This window comes from Podarcis muralis, chromosome 7 (assembly GCF_964188315.1).
Source record: "Podarcis muralis chromosome 7, rPodMur119.hap1.1, whole genome shotgun sequence".
NCBI lineage: Eukaryota > Metazoa > Chordata > Lepidosauria > Squamata > Lacertidae > Podarcis > Podarcis muralis.
This window is the reverse complement of record NC_135661.1, coordinates 66885392-66907538: the sequence shown is the minus strand read 5'-3', so window position 1 is coordinate 66907538 and position 22147 is coordinate 66885392. Positions and strand designations below refer to the sequence as shown.

Sequence of the window (22147 nt, the reverse complement as noted above, 5' to 3'; positions counted from 1 at the left end):
AGGGGCACATGATATAGATGTTGTCATGGTTAACTCTCATGAGATGGCTACCTAAGCTCCCTGTCTGATAAGGAACATTACACTGGTACCTTGGTTCTCGAGCTTAATCTGTTCTGGGAGTCCGTTCAACTCCCAAAACTTCAAAAACCAAGGTGCGGCTTCCGATTGGCTGCAGGAGCTTCCTGCACTCTAGCGGAAGTTGTGGAAGCCATGCCAGACGTTCAGCTTCCAAAAAACATTCGTAAACCGGAACACTTACTTCCAGGTTTGCGGTGTTGAGAGCCGATTTTTTCAACAACTAAGCCGTTTGGGAACCAAGGTACCACTGTACCTTGCTATTGGAAGGCACTGATACAAAATAGATGAGTCGCAGTTGCAGAGATTTCCCTCTGAAGCAACCCTTCTTCTTGCTTCCTTCAGTGAAAGCCATAGCGCAGACCTCCTCCTTGCACCTCCAATGTGAGCCGCTTTTTGTAACACTGCCCACTACCATTGCACCCCCAGTGGATTATGGCTTTAATAATATCATCGCTGGTTAAGGAAATGGGGGAGGATAGGAAAAGCTATAGAAGGGGGGGGGAGGGAGGTGTGAAACACAACCAACAACCCCTTTCAAAGCCCTTGCGCATCTTGTGAGTTGGGGCTGGATGGCAACAGAATTGTAGAGGACAATGAAGGCAGACCCACAATCCCTTCGCAAGCCACCTGGGCAGAGTTCGGCAATCTCAACCAACCTTGTGAGGTGGCCCACCTACGCTGTGGAAAGTGGAAGGGCCATAGCTCAGTGGTGGAGAAGGCGTTTGGCATGCAGAAGGCTCCAGGTTCAATCCCCAGTAGCACCAGGTCTGGGAAAGACTCCTACCTGAAGCCCTGGAGAACTTCAGTCACTCCATACAGGCCAAGGCTGGATAAGTTGGGGTCCTCCAGATGTTGCAGAACTATAACACTTATCATCCCCGACCTCTTGCCATGCTGGTTGGGGCAGATGGGAGTTAGGGGACCAACAACCTCTGTAAGGTCATATGTTACACTCCAGGGATGGATGGGAACCTGTCAACCCTCCAGATGTTGCTGGACTCCCATCACACCCATCCCGATCAGCCAATGGCTAGGGATGATGGAAGCTGCAGTTCAACAGCACCTGGAAGTTTAGAGGTTCCCCATGCCTGCTTCATTCCTTCGGAGAGTTGGGAGCACCAGGGCTGGCGGGAAGGGAAGAGAGGGTTGTTTATTGTCCAAAGAGCACTATCATGTTCCAAAACAATATAGGAGGGAAAGGGAGGGGAGGGTTGGGGAAAGGAAACTTTATTAAGCAAGGATGTACTGTACAAAACCCACTCTCTCCCTTTGCTAACCCGAGCCCCTGGCTCACAATCCTCTTCTTAACTCCAAAAAATCAGCACGGCAGTCGCCCAAGAAGAAGCAGAACTTTAAAACACAAAATCACAATTAAAAAATCTCGGTGTGGAATTGTAAAAAAAAGGAGAGAGAGAGAGAGAGAGAGAGAGAGAGAGAGAGAGAGAGAGAGAGAGAAGGAAATAGGAGTCCAACCCCACTTGTACAAAAAGGGATCCTTGGCCCCTGCTCCAGGGAGGGAGAGGACTGTTTCTGCGGACAGCCAAGTCCCAAAGTGCCCCAGGGGATGGGCTGTCCATGGTCCCTGCTGGCATCTGCAGCAACAGTTATTGGTTGTCTCCCGGCTGGTACTGAGGCTCTGTGGCGGTGAAGTAGTCTTCAAGGAAGGACTGGAGGTATTCAAAGGTGGGGCGCTCCTCAGGCTCCTTCTTCCAGCACTGCACCATCAGCTCGTGCAGCGACGGAGGGCAGTTCCCGGGGCACTGCATGCGGTAGCCCCTCTCCACTTGCTCCAGCACCTCCCGATTGTTCATGCCTGCAGAAAAAGAGCGAGGGGGTTGGGCAGGGCTCAGCAGGGAGCTCCAGAGGAGAAATTCACCGTAGATTTCTGTCGAGAAGTGAATTTAAGATTGGGAAAGTGAGAAATGGAGAGCAACCAAAAAGGGTCAGGTCCATCTCTCCAGACAGGGGAAGGCTTTACCTGGGTAGGGGACTCGCCCCTTGGTCACGAGCTCCGTCAGGAGGATGCCGAAGGACCACACGTCCGACTTGATGGTGAACTTGCCGTAAAGGGCAGCTTCTGGGGCCGTCCACTTGATGGGGAATTTGGCACCTGGCAGGGGAGGGAGATGGGAGAAGATGCTGAGATGGCCCAGAAGGGGAATGTCCCCTCCCCTCCCAGCACCAAACCACCACAAAACACATCTCCAGGCAGGCCCAGTTCATCCATAGGGCACTCTTGCCTCTTCACTGTAGCAAGTCCAAGGGGATTTTGTCTGTGGGGCCCCGGCAGATGCCCAGCCATGGCAACACTGGCGCTGGCCCTGCCTGCTTTGCATGCATGAAACCCCAGGTTCAGACCCTTGCACATCTAGGTAAGAGATGATGAGAGAGAACTCTACCCAAGACCCCAGAGAGCCACTGCCAGTCAGAGTTGGCAATATTGGGCTAGATGGGCAAATACTCTTGACTTGGTATAAGACAGTATCTTGGGTTTCTTAACATGGTATGTTTCCAGGAGCTTACCTTGCCGTGCTGTGTATTCATTGTCCTCGATGAGGCGGGCCAGGCCAAAGTCAGCAATCTTGCACACTAGGTTGTCGCCCACAAGGATGTTGGCAGCACGCAGGTCCCGGTGGATGTAGTTCATCCGCTCAATGTACGCCATTCCAGCTGCAATCTTGGGTGGTGGAGAAGTGAGAATGCAACAGGGAGGTGGGTGACTCAAATGACGTCGCTCATTGCCCAAGGATCATCTTCATAGTTTAGCCTTCCTCCGACTTAAGGTCTCTTCAGACGCTGTTGGACTACAACTCCCATCACCCCTGAATGTTGGCTGTGCTGTGCTGTGCTGGCTGGTACTGATGGGAGTTGTAGTCCAAAACATCTGGAGGGCACCCTGTTGGGGAAGGATGTCATACAGACTATTACCCCTTTCTAAAGAAAAGAATGAGACTGAATGACAGGCATGCATGCTTATTTCACATTTCTTTAAGCTGTCTAGGGAATTTTATTGTTAAATTAAATGTAGCTTCCCCAACTCCCCCCCACCCCCAGTTACCTGGGCTGCCATGTCTACAAGTTGAGGTAACTTCAGGAACCGGCCATCGCCATCCTTCAAAAAATCCAGCAAACTCCCTGTGAAGGGAAGAGTCAGGAGATCAGACAAGCATCTTGTTAGGATCTTTTCCCAATAACCCACCAGCGGCAGCTGCTCATCAACCACTTTGCCCAGTTTCTCTGTCCGGTCTACTTTCCATGCCCAGTTTCCTGCCACTGGCCTTCCCTTGCAGGCAAGCAGCTGGCGAATGAGTCTTATCAGCCTTCATAAATCTAGCACCCTTCCAATGGTGTTGGACTCCAGCTTCCATGAGCCCTAGCCAGTGTGGCCAATAATCAGGGGCAATGGGAGTTGCAGTCCAACAACATCTTGGAAAGTGGGTGCCAGGTTGGGAAAGGCTGAATGCATATGATGAACTTCTCCATGATAGACTAGACAACTGGGTAGTGCAGAGGTAGCCAATGTAGTATCCTTCAGATGCTGCAGGACTCCATCTCCCATTATCCCTGACCATGAGTCATGCTGTCTGGGCCTGATGAGAGTTGGAATCCAGCAAGATCTGCAGGGCATCACATGGACTACCGCTGGGCTAGGCCATCAGTGGTTTTATAACTGAACTAAAAAGGCTGCAATTGCACAGGGACCCAACACCATTGACCTCCTGGTACCTTCCAGAATTCCATTTCAAACATAAGAGAAAAACCACAATTCCCTGGTACATGGACAAGCCTGCACAAATCTCAGGCTTGCATGCTCTCCCTCCGCCAAGTCCCTCCCTCTTTCTCAACTGCAAGGAGAACTGGAAACTTCCATTCTCTGATATCCATTCTCAGGGAACTGTGGTTTGTCAGCTTAGTCCCAAAGTTGCCGCTGAAGAACTCAGCAGGGAAGGGGGCAGGGACAAAGCTAGAATTGATGTATTACAGTATTTTAATATTTTTTTGGAAGCCGCCCAGAGTGGCTCGGGAAGCCCAGCCAGATGGGCGGGGTATAAATAATAAATTATTATTAGAATAAATGGTCTGTGCCCCATCAGTGGCTGTGGCGCCACCTACTGTGGGCTTTGCTGCCTCCTGCCCTACCATTCCCAGTTGCGACCCACCCCCCATGGATTTGTCTAATATCCTTTTCAAGCCAGCCAAATTGCCGGCCATCGCTATATCTTGCAGGAGCCAGTTTCATAGTTTAAACCATGCACTGTACAAAGTTGAACTTCTTTTTGCCCGCTTTGAAATCTCCTGCCCTTGAGCTTCCTGGGATGCCCCTGGGTTGCAGCTAGTTGCTTGCCTGCCACCCGGAAGCCTTGGCGCCCTCCCACCAGCCTTGGCCTTGGCCATGCCAGCATATGGCTGCACCTTGGCTCATGAACTCGGTGACAATGTAGATGGGCTCCTCTGACACCACTGCATACAGCTGCACCAGCTTGTCATGCCGAAGGCGCTTCATGATCTGGGCCTCTTCCAGGAAGGCTTCCGGAGACATGGTCCCTGGCTTCAGTGTCTTCACCGCGACTTTCGTGGTGCCGTTCCAGGTCCCTGGAGCCAGCGGGAAGCACGGGAAAGAGTCACTGAGGGGGATGGCAAGGGGGCGCCCGCCGGATTGAGGGCACTCCCTTGCGCTCTCCCCCCTTGACCCATGTGGAGATGGAGATGGATGGGAGGGGGAAGCTATGCCAGATCAGGATGGTGCTCCCTCAGCAGAGAGGTGAAACATGTGTGGGATGGAAGGAATGCCCTCGTTCTGAAAAACCCAACCCAGAAGGGCCAATTCCACTGCTTCCACCCATCTCTAACTTCCTAGCTGAAGAGCAATCCTTTTCCAGTACATGTCTGTCCTTCTCATTTGTTCTGTTTTGCTAGTGGTAGGGGGCCAGGAACTATGCAGCACACGGGAAGGCTCAGTCCCCGAGCAATGGAAATCCAGCTCAATCATGACCCCACTCCATAGGAGCTAGTTGTTGAGGTCCCTTCGCCCCCCTCCCAATAAAATGTTTGAGGGGGCTGAGCCTTGAAGTTGATGGTCCTTGCCACTCTTGTGATAGATTATGCTGGGTTGAGCTTCTCTTCCCCCAAAAAAATTTTTATTCAAGTTGGCACCCCTGCCTTGCCCTCCCTACTTTGCAAGCAGCTGGCGTCTGAGAGTTCACCGCTTCTGACTCTGGCCTGAAGGCAGCAAGGGCCAAATAGCAGCCCTTATATTTAAAGAAAGAAACGAAGAGTTTTGCTTCTCAGGAAGTTGCAGATCCAATACTAAACCCTGTGCTTTCAAGGACTGATCACTGAACATCACAGCTCTGCAGGGCGCGATGCACTTACTGGCTGCTCTTAAAAGCTACGAGGTGCTGTCTGCACCAAGAGAGACCCCCTGAGCCTGTTCTGAATAGGAAGAATAGCAGTAGCAGAAGGCCTTTCCAGGCAGAAGATTTTGCCCTGCTTTTCCACTCTGAGATCCTTGTGACTGGAGATGCCAGTGACTAGATGAAGGATGGGTCACCTGCGGCTCTCTAGAGGTTGCTGGACTACAACTTCCACCATCCCTGACTGTTGGCCACACTGGCAGGGGCTGATGGGAACTGGAGTCCAACAACTTCCAGAGAGCAACAGGTTCACATCTCCTGAGTGATGTCTAGGACAATGCACGTGTTGTCCTGTTGTTGAGCTATAGCCTTTCCAAATGAGGTGGGATACTGATTGTCAGGGAACTGCCATCAGTACTGGAGGGAGAGCGCAAAAGCCAGAGGGATTCCAGAGAGCATCCAGGGATCGGGAGAAGCAGCCCATCTTCTGGGGAAGAGAATCAGCATAGCACCAGTGGAGAAGGGGGGCAGATGGGGGAAGCGGCGAGGCGGTCCCATGACTCCTTGCCTGGGACCAGCGGGGAGAGTAGGGGTCCTCCGTTGCCCACGCCCTCCCTGTGCAGAAGGCTTTCGCGCAGAGAGGGTAGGCGGAGACTAGGCGTCAAAGAGCTTCTTTGCTGGAAGAAGTTTAAGAAACGCCCACTCACGGATTCTGCCAGTGACTGAGTCAGCCACGGGTGAGTGGCGGTCCGGACAGATAAGGTTCACTTTGGCAGCCCAGCCAGGTGTTTGCACCCAGCCAGGGAGATAGGTGCATGCTTACGCACGAGCAACCCCTTAGAAACCATTATAGAATCATAGAATCATAGAGTTGGAAGAGACCACAAGGGCCATCGAGTCCAACCCCCTGCCAAGCAGGAAACACCATCAGAGCACTCCTGACATATGGTTGTCAAGCCTCTGCTTAAAGACCTCCAAAGAAGGAGACTCCACCACACTCCTTGGCAGTAAATTCCACTGTCGAACAGCTCTTACTGTCAGGAAGTTCTTCCTAATGTTTAGGTGGAATCTTCTTTCTTGTAGTTTGGATCCATTGCTCCGTGTCCGCTTCTCTGGAGCAGCAGAAAACAACCTTTCTCCCTCCTCTATGTGACATCCTTTTATATATTTGAACATGGCTATCATATCACCCCTTAACCTCCTCTTCTCCAGGCTAAACATGCCCAGCTCCCTTAGCCGTTCCTCATAAGGCATCATTTCCAGGCCTTTGACCATTTTGGTTGCCCTCCTCTGGACACGTTCCAGTTTGTCAGTGTCCTTCTTGAACTGTGGTGCCCAGAACTGGACACAGTACTCCAGGTGAGGTCTGACCAGAGCAGAATACAGTGGCACTATTACTTCCCTTGATCTAGATGCTATACTCCTATTGATGAGGCCCAGAATTGCATTGGCTTTTTTAGCTGCCGCGTCACACTGTTGGCTCATGTCAAGTTTGTGGTCAACCAAGACTCCTAGATCCTTTTCACATGTACTGCTCTCAAGCCAGGTGTCACCCATCTTGTATTTGTGCCTCTCATTTTTTTTGCCCAAGTGCAATACTTTACATTTCTCCCTGTTAAAATTCATCTTGTTTGTTTTGGCCCAGTTCTCTAATCTGTCAAGGTCGTTTTGAAGTGTGATCCTGTCCTCTGGGGTGTTAGCCACCCCTCCCAGTTTGGTGTCATCTGCAAATTTGATCAGGATGCCCTTGAGTCCATCATCCAAGTCGTTGATAAAGATGTTGAATAAGACCGGGCCCAGGACAGAACCCTGTGGCACCCCACTAGTCACTCTTCTCCAGGATGATCTTTCCTAGGTATAAAATCAGCAGCACCTCCCAAAAGTTGTCTTATCCTAAAATGCACTCTCATTCCATGGGCTTCCCCACCCACCTTCAACTCATGTGCCCTCCAAGCTACAGAGTGACCCTGGAAGGCCCCCCACCTTACCCATCCACACATCTCCAAAACATCCCATGCCAAGCTTCTTGTCAAAGCGTATGGACTCGCGCAGGATTTCCCAAGCGTCCTTAGACAGGCCCATAGTCTGGGGTTTCGGAAAAGGGCACACCCTGGTTAGTAGTTGGCAGAGACCATCATTGTACTCTGTAATGGATGGAATGGGGTGGGATGGAGAAGGTGGGAGAGAGAAAGAGAGAGAGAATGCGAGATGGAAAATGGAGTGATGGATTCCACATGCACCCAGGAGGGACGGACAGGGCCCAGGAGGGGGAGGAAGAAGAGTGTGGCACCAGGCCCCATATTATATCAGGCAGAAGTATCTGCTTTGACCACTAGTTGTCGCCCTTGGCTTACTTTTCAAGCAGCCGCTCTCTGCACAAGAATAGATTTCCCTTTTTGACTTGCATAGAAAGAGAGCATTAGGGCAGGTTCAAGCTTGCCTGCAGAAATCACCTCCATAAAGTTAATGCCTGGCCACTCTTACCCAAGTTATTGATGAAGTGGCACTATACTACTGTATTGACACTGTTTTGGTATTTACGCGGACTGCTTTGAGCACAGATGGAGCATAAGAACATAGAAAGAGCCTGCTGGATCAGGCCAATGGCTCCTCTAGTCCGGCATCCTGTTCTCGCAGTGGCCAAGGAGATGCTTCTGGGATCTGAGCACAAGAGCCCTCTCTCCTCCTCTGGTTTCCAGCAACAGGCATTCAGAAGAATCGCTGCCTCTGAACAAATCAACAGAGGCTGATTGTAATCTCACCCTATGGTGACTTTTGCATGTTGGAATGAAGACATTAAATCAGGGGTCACCAACCTACGACCCAGGGGCTGGATAAGGCCCAAGGGACTCGTTATTCCGTCCCGTGGCAACCCCCGCTGATGCCCACTCTTACTGGTGCAGCACGGGGACACACTTCAGAGGAGCACTGGAAATAGCTTGTGCGCATGCACACGGGCCTCCTCCAACCCGGAAGTGCACTGGAAATAGCATGTGCGTGTGCTTATGGGTGTGTGCTCTCCAGCCCGCCACGCGATCGTCGCTTGAGACACCGGCCTGAGGCAAGGAAAGCTTAGAGACCCTTGCGTGCAATCATGTGCTGGTGCCCTCTTTCTCCTGCTTCTTCCCGAAAGGCACAATAATGTGAGGACGTTAGCAGCCCTTGATAGCAAGTCTATAGCAATGGACACAGACTTGAATGGGTTTAAAAGAGAACTAGACAAATTCATGGAGAATAACGCTATCAGTGTCTACTAGGCACGATGGTTGTGCTCTGCCTTCAGCCTGCCTCTGAATCCCAGTTTCTGGGACTCCCAAGTAAGGAAAGAGTTGTTGCACCCAAGTCCTCCTTGCAGGCTTCCCAGAGTCACCTGGTTGGCCACGGCAAAAACAGGATGCTCCATTAGAAGGGCCTTTGGCCTGGTCCAGAGGGCCCACTTCATGTTCTTGGGATGCCCACCCCAACTCCCCACCCCGTGACTGGCACTCGGCCTGGTGTCTTTGCCTTCTTCCTTCTCCCCTCTAGGGCTCCGTCTCCTCTGTTCTCGTGGTCAGTCCTACCCATCCACACTTCCCCAAACTGCCCGTTGCCCAGTTTCTTGATAAGCTGCAGCGATTCGCGCGGGATCTCCCAAACGTCTTTGGTTTTGACGGACAGGTCTGCCAGCTTGGGCATCCCTTTGTGACATGGCACAGCCAGCCGGCAGCACAGCCCTGCAGCTCTCTCTTGAAGAAGGAGCCCCGGAAAGCAAGGGGGGGGAGATATAAAAAAGGGGGAATACACATTTTTTTAAAAAAAGAGAGAGAGGGAAAAAAGAAGAGATAAAGAACAGTAAGATAGCCAGTGCAGAACAAGTTGGTCACCAAGGGGGAAATGCCCTTTGACTACACAGAAACTGAAGCAGTAGCAAAACTGTTGCACTCACTGGATTTGCCAGTAGCAATTCCCAATCCCCATAACCTACACCCGACAGGCAGCAGTTTCCCAGAGTTTCTCAGCACTACCAGGAGATGCTGAGGATTTGACCGGAGCAAAGAGGAAGGACAATCTTCCAAGTCCTAGGCTTAGGGATGAAGGATTCTAGCGGTGGAGGCTCCATTAGGGCATATGGGTCTTTGCCCCACCAACCTCAGCTGACCCCCATCCTGTCACCCTTCCAGTCCAGGGCATAGCACTGCCTATCAGCTTCCTCCTCCTTAGACTCAATGGTGCCCCCTGTAGAACTCAGTAGGGAGGAGGGTAGGGACAAAACTAGACTGGCTCTGGTGCCCTCTACTGTTGGGCTCCCTGCCTTCCGTCCCGCCAGTGCCAATGGATGTCATCCACCACTGGATTTCAGGAAACCACTTCCAGGCAGAGTTGAGCTCCGGCACTAATTTTGCTCACCTCCATGCAATACATTTAAAGCCCTCTCTTATATATAGTTTTATAGCAGTGGCTTCTTTCCCCAGAGAACCCTGGGAATTGAAGTGTGCTCAGGGTGCTGATCTCACAGACCTACTTCTCCCAGCACTCTTGGCAAACTACAGTTCCCAGGATCCTCCATTGCTCTTAAAGAGGTATAAAGGAGTGCTTTCAATGTACGGTGTGGAGGCGACCTTTGTGAAATGAAACATTCCAGCCACCCAAATCCTTGAAGGGCTGGAGGAGGAGGGTCCAGAGTCCCTGTCCCTGTCCCTGTCTCTGCTTTGCCGCTCTCTTGCTGATCCCTCCCCACAACATCCTACCTATATAATGCTGGACCAGCTGCTGCACCGTCTCAAACTGGGCCCGGGTGGTGATGTAATAGCCGCCGTTGTCCAGCTTCCGGATCTTATAATGCTTGACGTGGTCGCCCTTCACTTCATCCCAGTCCCGGATGGATAGTGAGTAGGCACCTGGGAGGAGGAGACCAGGAGGCAGAGGTGAGTCCCGAGGGACAAAATGGAAAACATTCCTTAGACACTGATTGGTGCACAGTTGTGGAATAACCTATCAAAAGCCAGGAATGGAGAAGCCAGGTCCCTAACCAAGGTCCCGCCCCTTCTCTGAGGCCCCGCCCCTCAGCTTTGAACTATGTATGCCATATTGAGTTCCTTGGAGGAAAAGGTGGGAAATAATTATAATAAAAAAATAAAAAAATGATCAAGGAATGATCAAGACATAATTGCACAGCAAGGCAGCAGGTGGTGCTGTTACTCCATGAGGCCAAGTCAAAAGGGATTGCATGTCCCACCTCTTTGGGAGATGAACCTTCTTCTTCCATAAGTTACTTTGATTTCTGTGTCCTCCCTGGGGTCTTTTAGGACCCTTCTGTTTGCACACCTAGCGTGCTCAAAGCACAGATGACCTGTTTAAGGAGCTGTCATCCTGATCTGTTTACAGGGAGAATAGCTGACGTTTTTAAGCAGAGGTTGGACGGCCACCTGTCATGGATGTTCTAGTTGAGATTCCTGCATCGCAGGGGTTTGGACTAGATTACCCTTGGGAGAAAGGTGCTACCTTTGGTGGTCTCGCTCTCGCGGATGAGGAAAGTTCCCCGGGGGTTGCCATGGCACAGAAGCTGCCTCTCGGCATCCTTGCGGCCAATTTTCCCAAAGTACCATCTGGAAAAAGAAGATTTAGAAGTGAATGCTTGGAGACAGAGGGGAAGAGGACCTGGGCCAAGTCGCCAGCTTCTGTAGAGCAGAGCGAGGTCCAATCCTTCTGGGTGCTGCTTCACCAGCGTGCTTCCTGTGGGGGAACAGGCCCCTCTTCCCCACTCCTGTCGCTCAAGTTTGACCCCCTGGGGATGCGGGGAGATAAGTGATCTGGCCCACCTGGCCAAAAAGGTTCCTTACCTGACTAAAAGCAAAGAATCACCTCCTTTGAGTACCTCTCCCCTTTCCTATCCCCGGCACACACACACACACACACACACACACACACACACACACACACCAGGTGCTGCCAATACTTACTCTTCTGCCTGGATGGAGTCCACGGGTGCCACGTAATTGCTAGGGATGTAGCCCGTCGCTCCTGTGTTGAGAGACCTCGCCTCCCACCAGTCACCCTCCCTGGAGAAACAGGAGAGAGAAAAGAAACCAGTGAACCATGAGGAAGGGTTGGAACTAATGACTCTTGTGCTCCCATCCAACCTGTACAGCTCTATAAAGCTCACCCAGGAGGAGGAATAGCTTAGTGGTAGAACCCAGGCTTTTGCATTCAGAAGGTCTCAGGTTCAATTCCCAATGTCTGATCTTTTTTTCTTTTCTTTTAATCTGTTTTAAACACTATTCTTTTCACCTGGTTTGTTCTATTGTATATTTTAATTAAGGATGAAATTGGTTTTGTGTGTGTTTTTATTAGGTAAAGGTAAAGGGACCCCTGACAGTTAGGTCCAGTAGCAGACGACTCTGGGGTTGCGGCGCTCATCTCGCTTTCCTGGCTGAGGGAGCCGGTGTACAGCTTCCGGGTCATGTGGCCAGCATGACTAAGCCGCTTCTGGCGAACCAGAGCAGCACACAGAAACGCTGTTTACTTTCCCGCTGGAGCGATACCTATTTATCTACTTGCACTTTGACGTGCTTTTGAGCTGCTAGATTGGCAGGAGCTGGGACCGAACAATGGGAGCTCACCCAGTCGCGGGGATTTGAACTGCCAACCTTCTGATCGGCAAGTCCTAGGCTCTGTGGTTTCACCCACAGCGCCTTTTAATTAGGTGTGGATTTTATAGCTGATTGTATAGCTGTAAACCACTTAGAAGCCACTTATTTTATCATTATTATTTATTAAATATGTAGACCGCCCTTCATCCAAAGAGCACAGGGTGGTTCACAACATGGAAGTGGCATATAAATTAATAAGAATACATGGACTGGCTCTCATCGGCCCCAGTGAGCATGGCCAAGGGCCAGGACTGGTGAGGGTTGTAGCTGAGCCAACTCTAGAGCACCAAACATTCTGTACTCCTCCTTTAAGCCACACCATAAGCCAATACTCACATGTTGTTAATTATGTGGAATTTCTCTCCTTTCTTGAACGTGAGGTCATCCTCTGTTCTGGCTTCATAATCGTACAAGGCAACAAACAGGGTCACTCCTCCACCTGCAGGGGGCAGCAGCAGAAAGGCAGTGAGAGGACCTAGCAAAAGCTGCAGAGGCAGCTCCAGTCCAGGAGAAATCCCCAGGTATGTTACGTATGAGCATGGTATTTCCTGAATTACAATCGGTCCACAGCAAATGCCAACGCCACCTGGGCTGCATCCAACAGGTTGTCCAGAAATAACTTTGTAAGCATTTGAAAACAGCTCAGACGCGAGGATCAAATGTGTGTTGTTGTGTGTGTGTCCTCCCCCCATCTCTCCCTGGCCCTCAGGACTCTCTCTCCAGCCATTACTGCTCTCTCCCTATGCCACACTCCTCGGTGGCCCTGCTTTCTACTCCTCTTGAGTGATTTTGTCTGACTGGCGTGTGTCCCTGAGCTCCAAATCCTGTGTCCAGTTCTGGGCGCCACAATTTAAGAAGGATGTTGACAAGCTGGAACATGCGCAAAGGAGGGCGACCAAGATGATCAAGGGCCTGGAAACCAAGCCTTATGAGGAACAGTTAAGGGAGCTGGGAATGTTTACCCTGGAAAAGAGGAGATATAGCCACCTTCGAATATCTGTAGGGCTGTCACATGGAGGATGGAGCAAGCTTGTTTTCTCCTGCTCTGGAGGGCAGGAAATGAACCAGTGGCTTCAAGTTGCAAGAAGGGAGTTTCAGGAAGAACTTTCTGACAGCAAGAGTTGTTTGAGAGTAGGACGGTTACCCTCAGGAGGCGGTGGACTCTCCTTCAATGGAGGCTTCAAAGCAGAGGTTGGATGGCCATCTGTCATGGATGCTTTAGCTGAGATTCCTGCATTGCAGGGGGTTGGACTAGATGACCCACAGGGTCCCTTCCAACTCTATGATTCTGTGATCATGCTGCTTGATTGCCTGATTGGAGGATAGAGGGGACTGTGTGTTTTTGTGTACCTAGCAACCATCCTCCTATACAAAGGTAAAATTGGCATCCATTGCCCCACCCGTGTTAACCTCTGGCTCCGCCCACCACTTGCATGTGGCCCCCAAAGGTTTGGTGAGAAGGAAATGTGGCCCTAGGACTGAACTGGGTTCTCCACCCATGACTTAGCCCTGCCCCCAAGGGTTGGCCCAACCAAAGCAAGCATTCGAGGCCTGCCCACCACACCTGAGTCCTCTACTGCAGCCTTCCCTGAGAGACTGACCTGCAATCCCGGCTCCAGACATGGGGAGGGAGCTGGGATACAGGCTGGACCCCCCCATGAAGGCCGGAGTGGAAGGCCCCGAGGTCCCTGCCTGGAAGTTGTTGTAGTCGGGGATGCGCGTGAACGTGTTGGTGGGGTTCTGTGGGGTGGGGTCAGGATCGTAGCAGGAGTTGGGCTGCAGGTTTGCCATCCCGTCGCCGCCATTGCTGGGGTTTTTATTGGGCCTCTTCCTTTTGCATTGCACACAACCCATCGCTGGCAGCACCTGAAATGGAATCAGAGAGACACAGAGAGAGGAGGGAGAGAAGAGAAATTAGGACCGGATGAAACACTGAGGGCTGCAGGGACATTTCAGGGTATAGGAGTAGGGATGGGTTGGTTTTGTTTGCATTTAAATGAGAAACTACCTCATTTACACTTTTCGAACCAGAATGCGAACCAAAACACAGCTAGCCTTCAAAACTCACACTTCTCCGAGTTTTGCGGTTTCATTCTCCAACCAAACAGTGCATACTGAAGAATAATAACAGCATGTGATCTGAAATGTGAGAAAAGGAGCAACTGCCCCCCTCCACGTTATTTATTTATTTATTTAGGCACCAGGCAAAAGCATTCCTCTTCTCCAAGGCCTTTGGCTGATTAAACAATCTGTGGCCTTTTAAATTGTGTGTGGTGGGGGATTAATGTTTTGTTTGTTACTATGTTATGTGTCTTTATGTTTTTATATTGTCAACTGCCCTGTAATCCTCAGGTGGAGGGTGATTTAATAAATAATAATAATAATAATAATAATAATAATAATAATAATAATAATTTATTACCTAACTTTCACCATCAGGTTATAGAACCAAAAAATGGTAGAGTGGGACAGGAACATGAATGTCATCTAGTCCAATCTTTCGCCCAACGTAGGGCTCGAACCCACAACCCTGAAATTAAGTCGCATGGTCTCCAGACTGAGCTATACTCCCTGTGGGTGTGTTTTAGCAACTTGAAATACACTTTTAAAATCTATTTAAAACAAAATATGGTCAAGAGAATATGGAAAGGTAATGTGTGTGTGTGTGTGTGTGTGTGTGAGAGAGAGAGAGAGAGAGAGAGAGAGAGAGAGAGAGAGAGAATGTGAAAGTTCTGTACATAATGGAGGTGCCTGATGCACCTCTGTTGGAATGGAGTTCCACAACATAGGAGCTGTCCTCTCCTGGGCTGCCACCCTCCTGAGCCTCTGAGGATGGAGGAACTACCAAGAAAAGCCTCCTGTGCTGATCTTAACACCCAGGAAGGTCTGTAAGGACCCCTGACTATGAGCCATGAGGAGATGACATGCTCATAAAGGGTTGAAGCTTTACTCCATCGCCCTTCAGGAAAGGAAGGCTCTCGAGATGCGTCTGTACAAGACATACAATGCCGTACAGGTGGGTGGGTGGGTGTGGAGATGGTGCAACATAACTTGAAGCTGGAGGCAGCGGAGGAAGAAAGATAGCTTGCTGGCTTTATTTTTCTCAAGGACCGTCAAGCAGTGATTCTCTCCCCCTCCTTCCCCAACCACAATTCTTCCTTTCTGCCACATGCCGGTTGCATGGCAACGTGTCTGGGACATCAGCCGAAGGGAAGAGACATGGTAGGCTCTATAGGGCCAGGAGTTCATGGAGAACACTTGGAACAGTTCAGAATGGCCCCATTGGAACTGGAGTTATTGGGTTGTATCCAGCTAAGTTTTACTCAGCATAGACCCCCCTGAAATTAAGAGACCTCTCAGTCATTTTCAGCGGTCTACTCTCAGTAGGACTAATGCTAGAGAGGGTCCATTAAGAACCTAAGAAGAGCCTGCTGGATCAGGCCAGTGACCAACCAGATGCTTGTGGAAGACCTATAAGCAGGATTCAAGCACAGGAGCTCTCCTGCCTCCTGTGGTTCCAAGCAAATGGTATTCACATTAGGACTGCCAGACGTGTTTGTGGGGTTATTTTTGGGCCTGGGTGTTAAAAAAAGATCTTTGGTGCCTCAAGGCACCTCCACGCCAGACAATGAGCAATCTCTTTGAATGGTCACCTCTGAAATTCAGTTTATGGAAATCCCAGGAGGGGAGAAGGCATTTGTGCTCAGGCCCTGCTTGTGGACTTGCCACAGGCAAGAACAGGATGCTGGGCTAAGTGCTCAAGGCCCCGAGAAAGTGTGAGGAGAATAGTGACAAGTCAGTGCAGACATAAAGGGGGTACAGGTATTGTCTAGGAATCTGGACGTCTCTTACTTTATCTGTCTAAACCCTTTGAAAACCCCTCTCAGCAAGCTGTGTTGCATCCGATTTTCCAGAATTGATTTCCAGTGAGAGCCAGTGTGGTGTAGTGGTTAAGAGCGGTAGTCTCGTAATCTGGGGAACTGGGTTCGCGTCTCCGCTCCTCCACATGCAGCTGCTGGGTGACCTTGGGCCAGTCACACTTCTCTGAAGTCTCTCAGCCCCACTCACCTCACAGAGTGTTTGTTGTGGGGGAGGAAGGGAAAGGAGAATGTTAGCCGCTTTGAGACTCCTTAAAGGGAGTGAAAGGCGGGATATCAAATCCAAACTCTTCTTCTTCTTCTTCAGTGACAAACTAAGCAATTGCTTTGGATGCCGGAATTTCAGGGAGGCTTCATTGACTTTGTTAACATATTGGAGAGGAGAACTACGGCCTGCATTTTTGGAGGAGGTGCACAGCACAGAGGAAGCAGAACATCTTGCCAGCTGGGTGACATTCCCTGCAATCCGGGAGACATAAAACTGAGCGCCTTCTGATCTCTCTCAGCCATCTGGAGTACAGATACAGTGAGAGAGAGAGAGAGAGAGAGAGAGAGAGAGAGAGAGAGAGAGAGAGAGAGAGGGAGGGCGGGCGCTCACACAGAAGATGGAAGAAGATATTCAGAACAAAAGCAAGGAAACCATATCCTGGTTCAATGTTCCACGAAATAAGGTGCCAAAGTTATGCTGCTCTAAGCCCACTGACCAGTTTATTGAGTTTATTCATTCTGATCTGTGTGCAGGTTGGTAAGAATGGCTGGTTAATTAGCATTAATTCTGAACAGATTGTGGGGAGGTTAGATGGTATTGCATCACAGGCATAGCCAAGCTTGCCCCCCAATCAATAAAAATACATTGCTAACTGAGGTTCTGTCCCGCCCCCAACAAAAGGCCTGCCCCTGCCTAACAAAAATCCTGGCTACGGCCGGCATTGCATGAAAAGCAAGTGTTATCTCACACTTTCTAGTACATTTCTCCATCATTTTCCCTACTGCAAAAATTCCAATCTTTTGGGGAAACAAGTTTCTTGCGTAAGACCTCCAAATCAACTGTAACTGTCCCTGTACCCTGACTTTGAAACTGACAGCATTTTAATGTAGTTTTCTGTTTCTAGGATGAATTTTAATTGTTCTTATTCCATGTGTTGTTTTTTTTATTTAAAAACCCAGAACATTTTACAGTGGTGCCTTGGTTTGCAAACAGTCTGGTTTGCATATGTTTTGGATTACAAACACGTCAAACCCGGAAGTACGTGTCCTGGTTTGCAACCTTTTTTTGGATTACAACCCATTTTGGGGGGATTACAAACAAAAAAAAATTTGAGGCCCCATTGGTGAAAGCGCGCCTTGGGTTACAACCTGTTTTGGTTTATAAACAGACCTCCAGAACAGATAATGGTTGTAAACCAAGGTACCACTGTATCTCACACCGCTTAGAAATTGTGAATATTAAGCAGTATATAAATCAGTGGAGGTCGCACCTTCTTATAGCAGCCTGAATAGCTCTGTGTCAAGCATAGAAGAAATCTGACCATGCAGAAATAGAAAATTGAGACTAAGATTCTAAATGTAGGCCAAACTTGCAAATATAATAAGGATTACAGAAGCCTGGCAGTGAGATTTGTAGAAAAGTGGAGCTTGTTCATATATTGGAAAGAAAGGGCACAGGAGGCAATAAATCCATATTGGTTATTAGGGGAGATACAGTTTTAAACATATCGGAACTCCGGTTAGATAACAAAATATAGTTAGCTTAAGGAAATTCTGTTTAGAGCCCTGGTTGTTTTACAAATTAAAGGAAACGATCAGGTTAACTTATATTGGATAATGCTGAATGAGTTTGCACAATATGCATATTTAACATGAGAGCTTGTCACTCTAAAGAACCTTTGCTGCAGCTGGGATTTCAGTAGCCCGGCAATGGAAAAGTTTGAAAAAAATATACGTTTGTCCTTGTAGTTTAAGAACTTACGGTTTTTGCGGAAGGAATAACACATACATTTGTGTGTCTCCAGAGGAATGGAGGCCCAGAACAATTCCACCTCAGCTGGGGGAATTTTATTTCCTCTGTTTTGGACTTAGATGCTCCACATTCACCATTTAAGCCAACTTGGGAAATATGGGTGCCTTGATTTTGACTGCTGTGTGAGTATTCCTTTTTTGTTTTTGTTTTTGTATGTGATACAATGTAATGCCCTGCCACTGTACTTTTGGGTTGTCAGGAATAAATTTTAAAATGCTTTTTAAAAAAAGATTTTGCACATTATTATTATTATTGATTACCCAAGGTCTTGGGTGAGGTTACAACATGAAAACACAATATTAAAAACAACTTGAAATGTACTTACTTACTATGTGTATTTAACGTTCATATAACATTTCTATATTTATGGACAGATGAATTTAGTCTTAGTTATTTGCATTTAATGATTGAAAACACACACACACACACACACACACACGATCAATACATAGAGATTTATATACACACACCCCTGAAATATATAAAATAAACAAATCAGTCCCTGTATGGGCTGGAGGAGGGATTTTAATTTGCCCAGGGAAGGCAAAACAAAATCCGAATGTGACGCCCACCCCATGCCACCTTCAGAAAACAAGCTCTTCCCATCTTTGTGGAAGGAAAGCGAGTGCAAAGCTGCTTCTAGACGGGCCCTTAGGCAGAGTCTGGATCTGCAAGTAGTGAAGGAATGCAGGCAAGGCACCCAGGAGGGGGTTGGGGTGGGAGGGAGCATCTCTTAATCCGGAGTGACAGGGACATTAGAGACACCTGCCACCGACAGCCCTGGGTTAGTAGGACAGTGGGAAGCAAGTGAGGAATGGTTGGCGCTGGGTCGGGGGGAGGTAAGATATATATAAACATGCAGAGACAATAACATTGCTATGGGTTTCTTTTCTCAGACACACACTGAGGAACCACGGCTGTTGTCTGGGGGATATTTCTCGTACAACCAATAACTGGGGCACATTGCAGCATTAAAACAATATATTTGTAGCCTTCTGCCGTGTTGCTTATTTGTGGGTTTTGAAACTGCATTTATTGTGGAGTGCCATTGATTGACACCCCCCCCCCCCCGGAAAAGGGATATTGGGGGATTCTGATGAAAACGGAAGCAGAAATTGCTGGTATTTGCTTATTCATCCCATGTCCAGAACAGAAATCAATCCAGCAAAACAGGATTGGCATTTGCTCTCGTTGCTTTCAGTCTGCAAACAATATGTAATTGATTGCGTTTTCTTCTCCTGTTTGCGTTGTCGGACCTTTGTGCTGAAATGAACGGGGAGGAATAATATAATGGCAATGTAATTTATGTAATTAATTATGTAAGTCAGTACTTTCACCGGTGGACAGCGAGACGAGTAACTTAGTTTTTTGTTGGAAAATGAGCTGCAGTGGAATGGAAACAGAGTTCCATGCAACAAATACAGGGCAGAACAGAAATTGATGTCTTCTTGCATCTCTACCCTGGAATATTTTGATCAGGGCTGGACCCCCTCAGTGGAACCCCTAGCCTGGGAGAGGCAGGACAGGCAAACTGTGATTTCATCTATGCTGCAACTGAGATTCTTGGGTATTCTGTGCAAGGTGGAAATGGTACAAACATTAGGGTAGTGGCCCCTTTACTGGGCTTGTAGCCCAAGCAAATAACCAAGCTAGCCACCCTCTGGTGATGACCCTGTTTTTCAATAAAGGGCAGGTAAAAAATATTATAAATATATTTTTTAAAGTAATTTTGTCCCATGGGATCTCCATAACGTCATTGCAGCACAAAACAGGCATTTTTGTAGTCATAAATGGTAGAGTTGGAAGGGACCATGAGGGTCATCTAGTCCAACCCCTACAATGCCCAACATGTCAGGATAAAGAAATGCATTTTAAGTGGACACTTTACCCTGGTATATCCATTTTCGGTACATGCTGCTTGGCCAGAGAACTGCATTACGAAATTCAGAAAAGTGCAAATTTCAAATTTCATTGATTCGGAAACTGCAAATTAGGCTAAGTTTGCTCTTTAGGATGTGAACTGACTCCAATTTCTCCCCTACCATCTGCCCACTTACCAGGCTGTCCCGTCAGGTCAGTGCTGCTGTGTCATGTCTCCTGCTGGACGGGAACACGGGCCTAAGAAAGAACAGCAGGAAGACAAACAGAAAGAGGCTTGGTTACTACCCAGAGATACTAAATCTCATGCCCTACACTGTCATATCCCCTCCAAGGGACAAGCACTTAGCACACCGGAATCCATCCATCGCAGTGTCCTTGCAGACAGGTAGGAAGCCTTATGTCAAGACTCACAACACAGGTTACCCAGATGATGGTCCCATTCCTCTGATGGACATTGCAAAGGACATTGCAAGTCTGTGTTGCATTTACTGAGCATTTGATTGTCTTGCACAAAGTTTACGCAGAGGGTAGATTATACCTGGCCTTTATGGAGCATTTGTTCTGATTTGTTTGTGAGGTCATAGAACCTTGCAATCTGGTCATTATAAGGACAAATGTTTAAGAATTGGTGCCTGAGTTTGATCTTCATTTTCCTCTTCCCTCCCTATCCCTTTCCCCTTCTGTGTCATGTTTTTGTTTTTTTTAACTTGAGAGCCTGTGGGCAGAGACCAGCTTGGTTTAATTGACTGTATGTAAGCCACTCTGTGAGCCTTTTTAGAGTGGGGTACAAATGCTCTAAAAAGTAAATGATAATAAATATTAATAATAAGCATTTGTTCTGCATTCATCCTGAATTGCTTGCATAAGTCTTCCTGTTGTTAATTAATTCCACACTTTCCGATTCATTTCCCTGTCACTTTCCTAACTACAAAAAGTCATTTTTTAAAAAAATAGGTACGTTTGTTGTGCTAGGGCAACAGAGTCTTTTAATCCACTCTGAAGGCACAACCCTAAAGTTCTGGTATTCACTTGAATCCCTCCTGCAAAATACTGAAGGTTGTATCCAAACCTGTGCAGATAACATGTTCCACGAACAGAAGGATTTCTGCTTGTGCAACAGGACTCTCCCATTTCTCTCCCCCTCCCCCAGTGCACCCACTAAATCTGTTCAATTTTTTTAGGTGTTTTGATTTTTATTTGTAAGCCGTCTTGAGTCCCTGTCAGGGGAAAAGGCAGGGTATAAATGTACACACAACAACAAGTGTGCCCCGGCCTTCAGGACCAGATCTGGGTTGGGCGCAAGGCACACTTGGAAGGAGAAGACAGCATGTGTTCCTTTGATACTGCCCTGACCGTCTGGGTCCTGGGAGGCAACTAGGTTCAGTCTCTGGCTGTGGAATATGGCAGGATTAAGACTCAGCTTTGTGCTCAAATCCCAGGAGGGTTAAGGGGGCCAAGCCACTTATTTGTTATACTTCCTTACTGTTCTTAGGATACAGGAAGGCTCACAGCCTGGATAGCTCAGTTGGTTAGAGTGTGGTGCTGATAGCACCAAGGTTGTAGGGTCGATCCCCATATGGGACAGCTGATACTCCTGCACTGCAGGGGGTTGGACTAGATTATCCTCAGGGTCCCTTCCAACTTCTATGATTGCTCTATTCAAGGGTTCCCTGTGTTACCCGGGACGCGGGTAGTGCTGTGGGTTAAACCACAGAGCCTAGAGATTGCCGATCAGAAGGTTGATGGTTTGAATCCCTGCGACGGGGTGAGCTCCCGTTGCTCGGTCCCAGCTCCTGCCAACCTAGCAGTTCAAAAGCACAAAGTGCAAGTAGATAAATAGGTACCACTCCAGCGGGAAGGTAAATGGCGTTTCCATGCTCTGGTTCGCCAGAAGCGGCTTAGTCATGCTGGCCACATGACCCGGAAGCTGTACGCCGGCTCCCTCGGCCAGTAAAGCGAGATGAGCGCCGCAACCCCAGAGTCAGCCACGACTGGACCTAATGTCCAGGGGTGCTTTACTTTTACATTTACCTGTGTTACCCACTGTTCAATCTCGCGATCAACGCATGCAGAGAGAGGCTGTTATGTGCAAGTAAGGAAGAGATATTTATTCAGGGAAACAACAGTACAGGCTTAGTAGCAGTTGCTGCCACCTTCTGAGTTACCTGCCTCCCTGCACTGCCTACTGCACTCCCCAGCCTCCACTGAGACCCTCCACTTTGCCAGGAAGTGGGGGCGGGAGGAGCTGGCATCCCTGTTCTCCCTTCTGAAGTGGCTGAAAGCAAGGTACACGTGGCAGAGCGCTGT

At 48.7% G+C, this 22147-nt stretch overlaps 1 protein-coding gene across 3 annotated transcripts in view; it reads right to left on the bottom strand.

The window, feature by feature from the left end:
- Window positions 1-1210: 1210 nt before the first annotated feature.
- FGR (FGR proto-oncogene, Src family tyrosine kinase) overlaps window positions 1211-22147 on the bottom strand; it is a 53617-nt gene continuing 32680 nt past the window's right edge. The window contains exons 2-13 of one of the 3 annotated variants that reach the window (XM_028738694.2): window positions 20017-20077; window positions 13663-13927; window positions 12398-12500; window positions 11372-11470; window positions 10914-11017; window positions 10160-10309; window positions 7421-7576; window positions 4492-4671; window positions 3137-3213; window positions 2602-2755; window positions 2057-2188; window positions 1211-1891 (exon numbers count right to left, since the gene is read on the bottom strand). In XM_028738694.2, coding sequence (XP_028594527.1) covers window positions 1683-1891; window positions 2057-2188; window positions 2602-2755; window positions 3137-3213; window positions 4492-4671; window positions 7421-7576; window positions 10160-10309; window positions 10914-11017; window positions 11372-11470; window positions 12398-12500; window positions 13663-13915 — 1617 coding nt within the window. In that variant the 5' untranslated portion in view covers window positions 13916-13927; window positions 20017-20077 and the 3' untranslated portion in view covers window positions 1211-1682. Of the gene's footprint in view, window positions 1892-2056; window positions 2189-2601; window positions 2756-3136; window positions 3214-4491; window positions 4672-7420; window positions 7577-8992; window positions 9158-10159; window positions 10310-10913; window positions 11018-11371; window positions 11471-12397; window positions 12501-13662; window positions 13928-20016; window positions 20078-22147 lie in introns of all 3 variants that reach the window. The other 2 variants (XM_028738693.2, XM_028738695.2) reach the window with 2 other exon arrangements.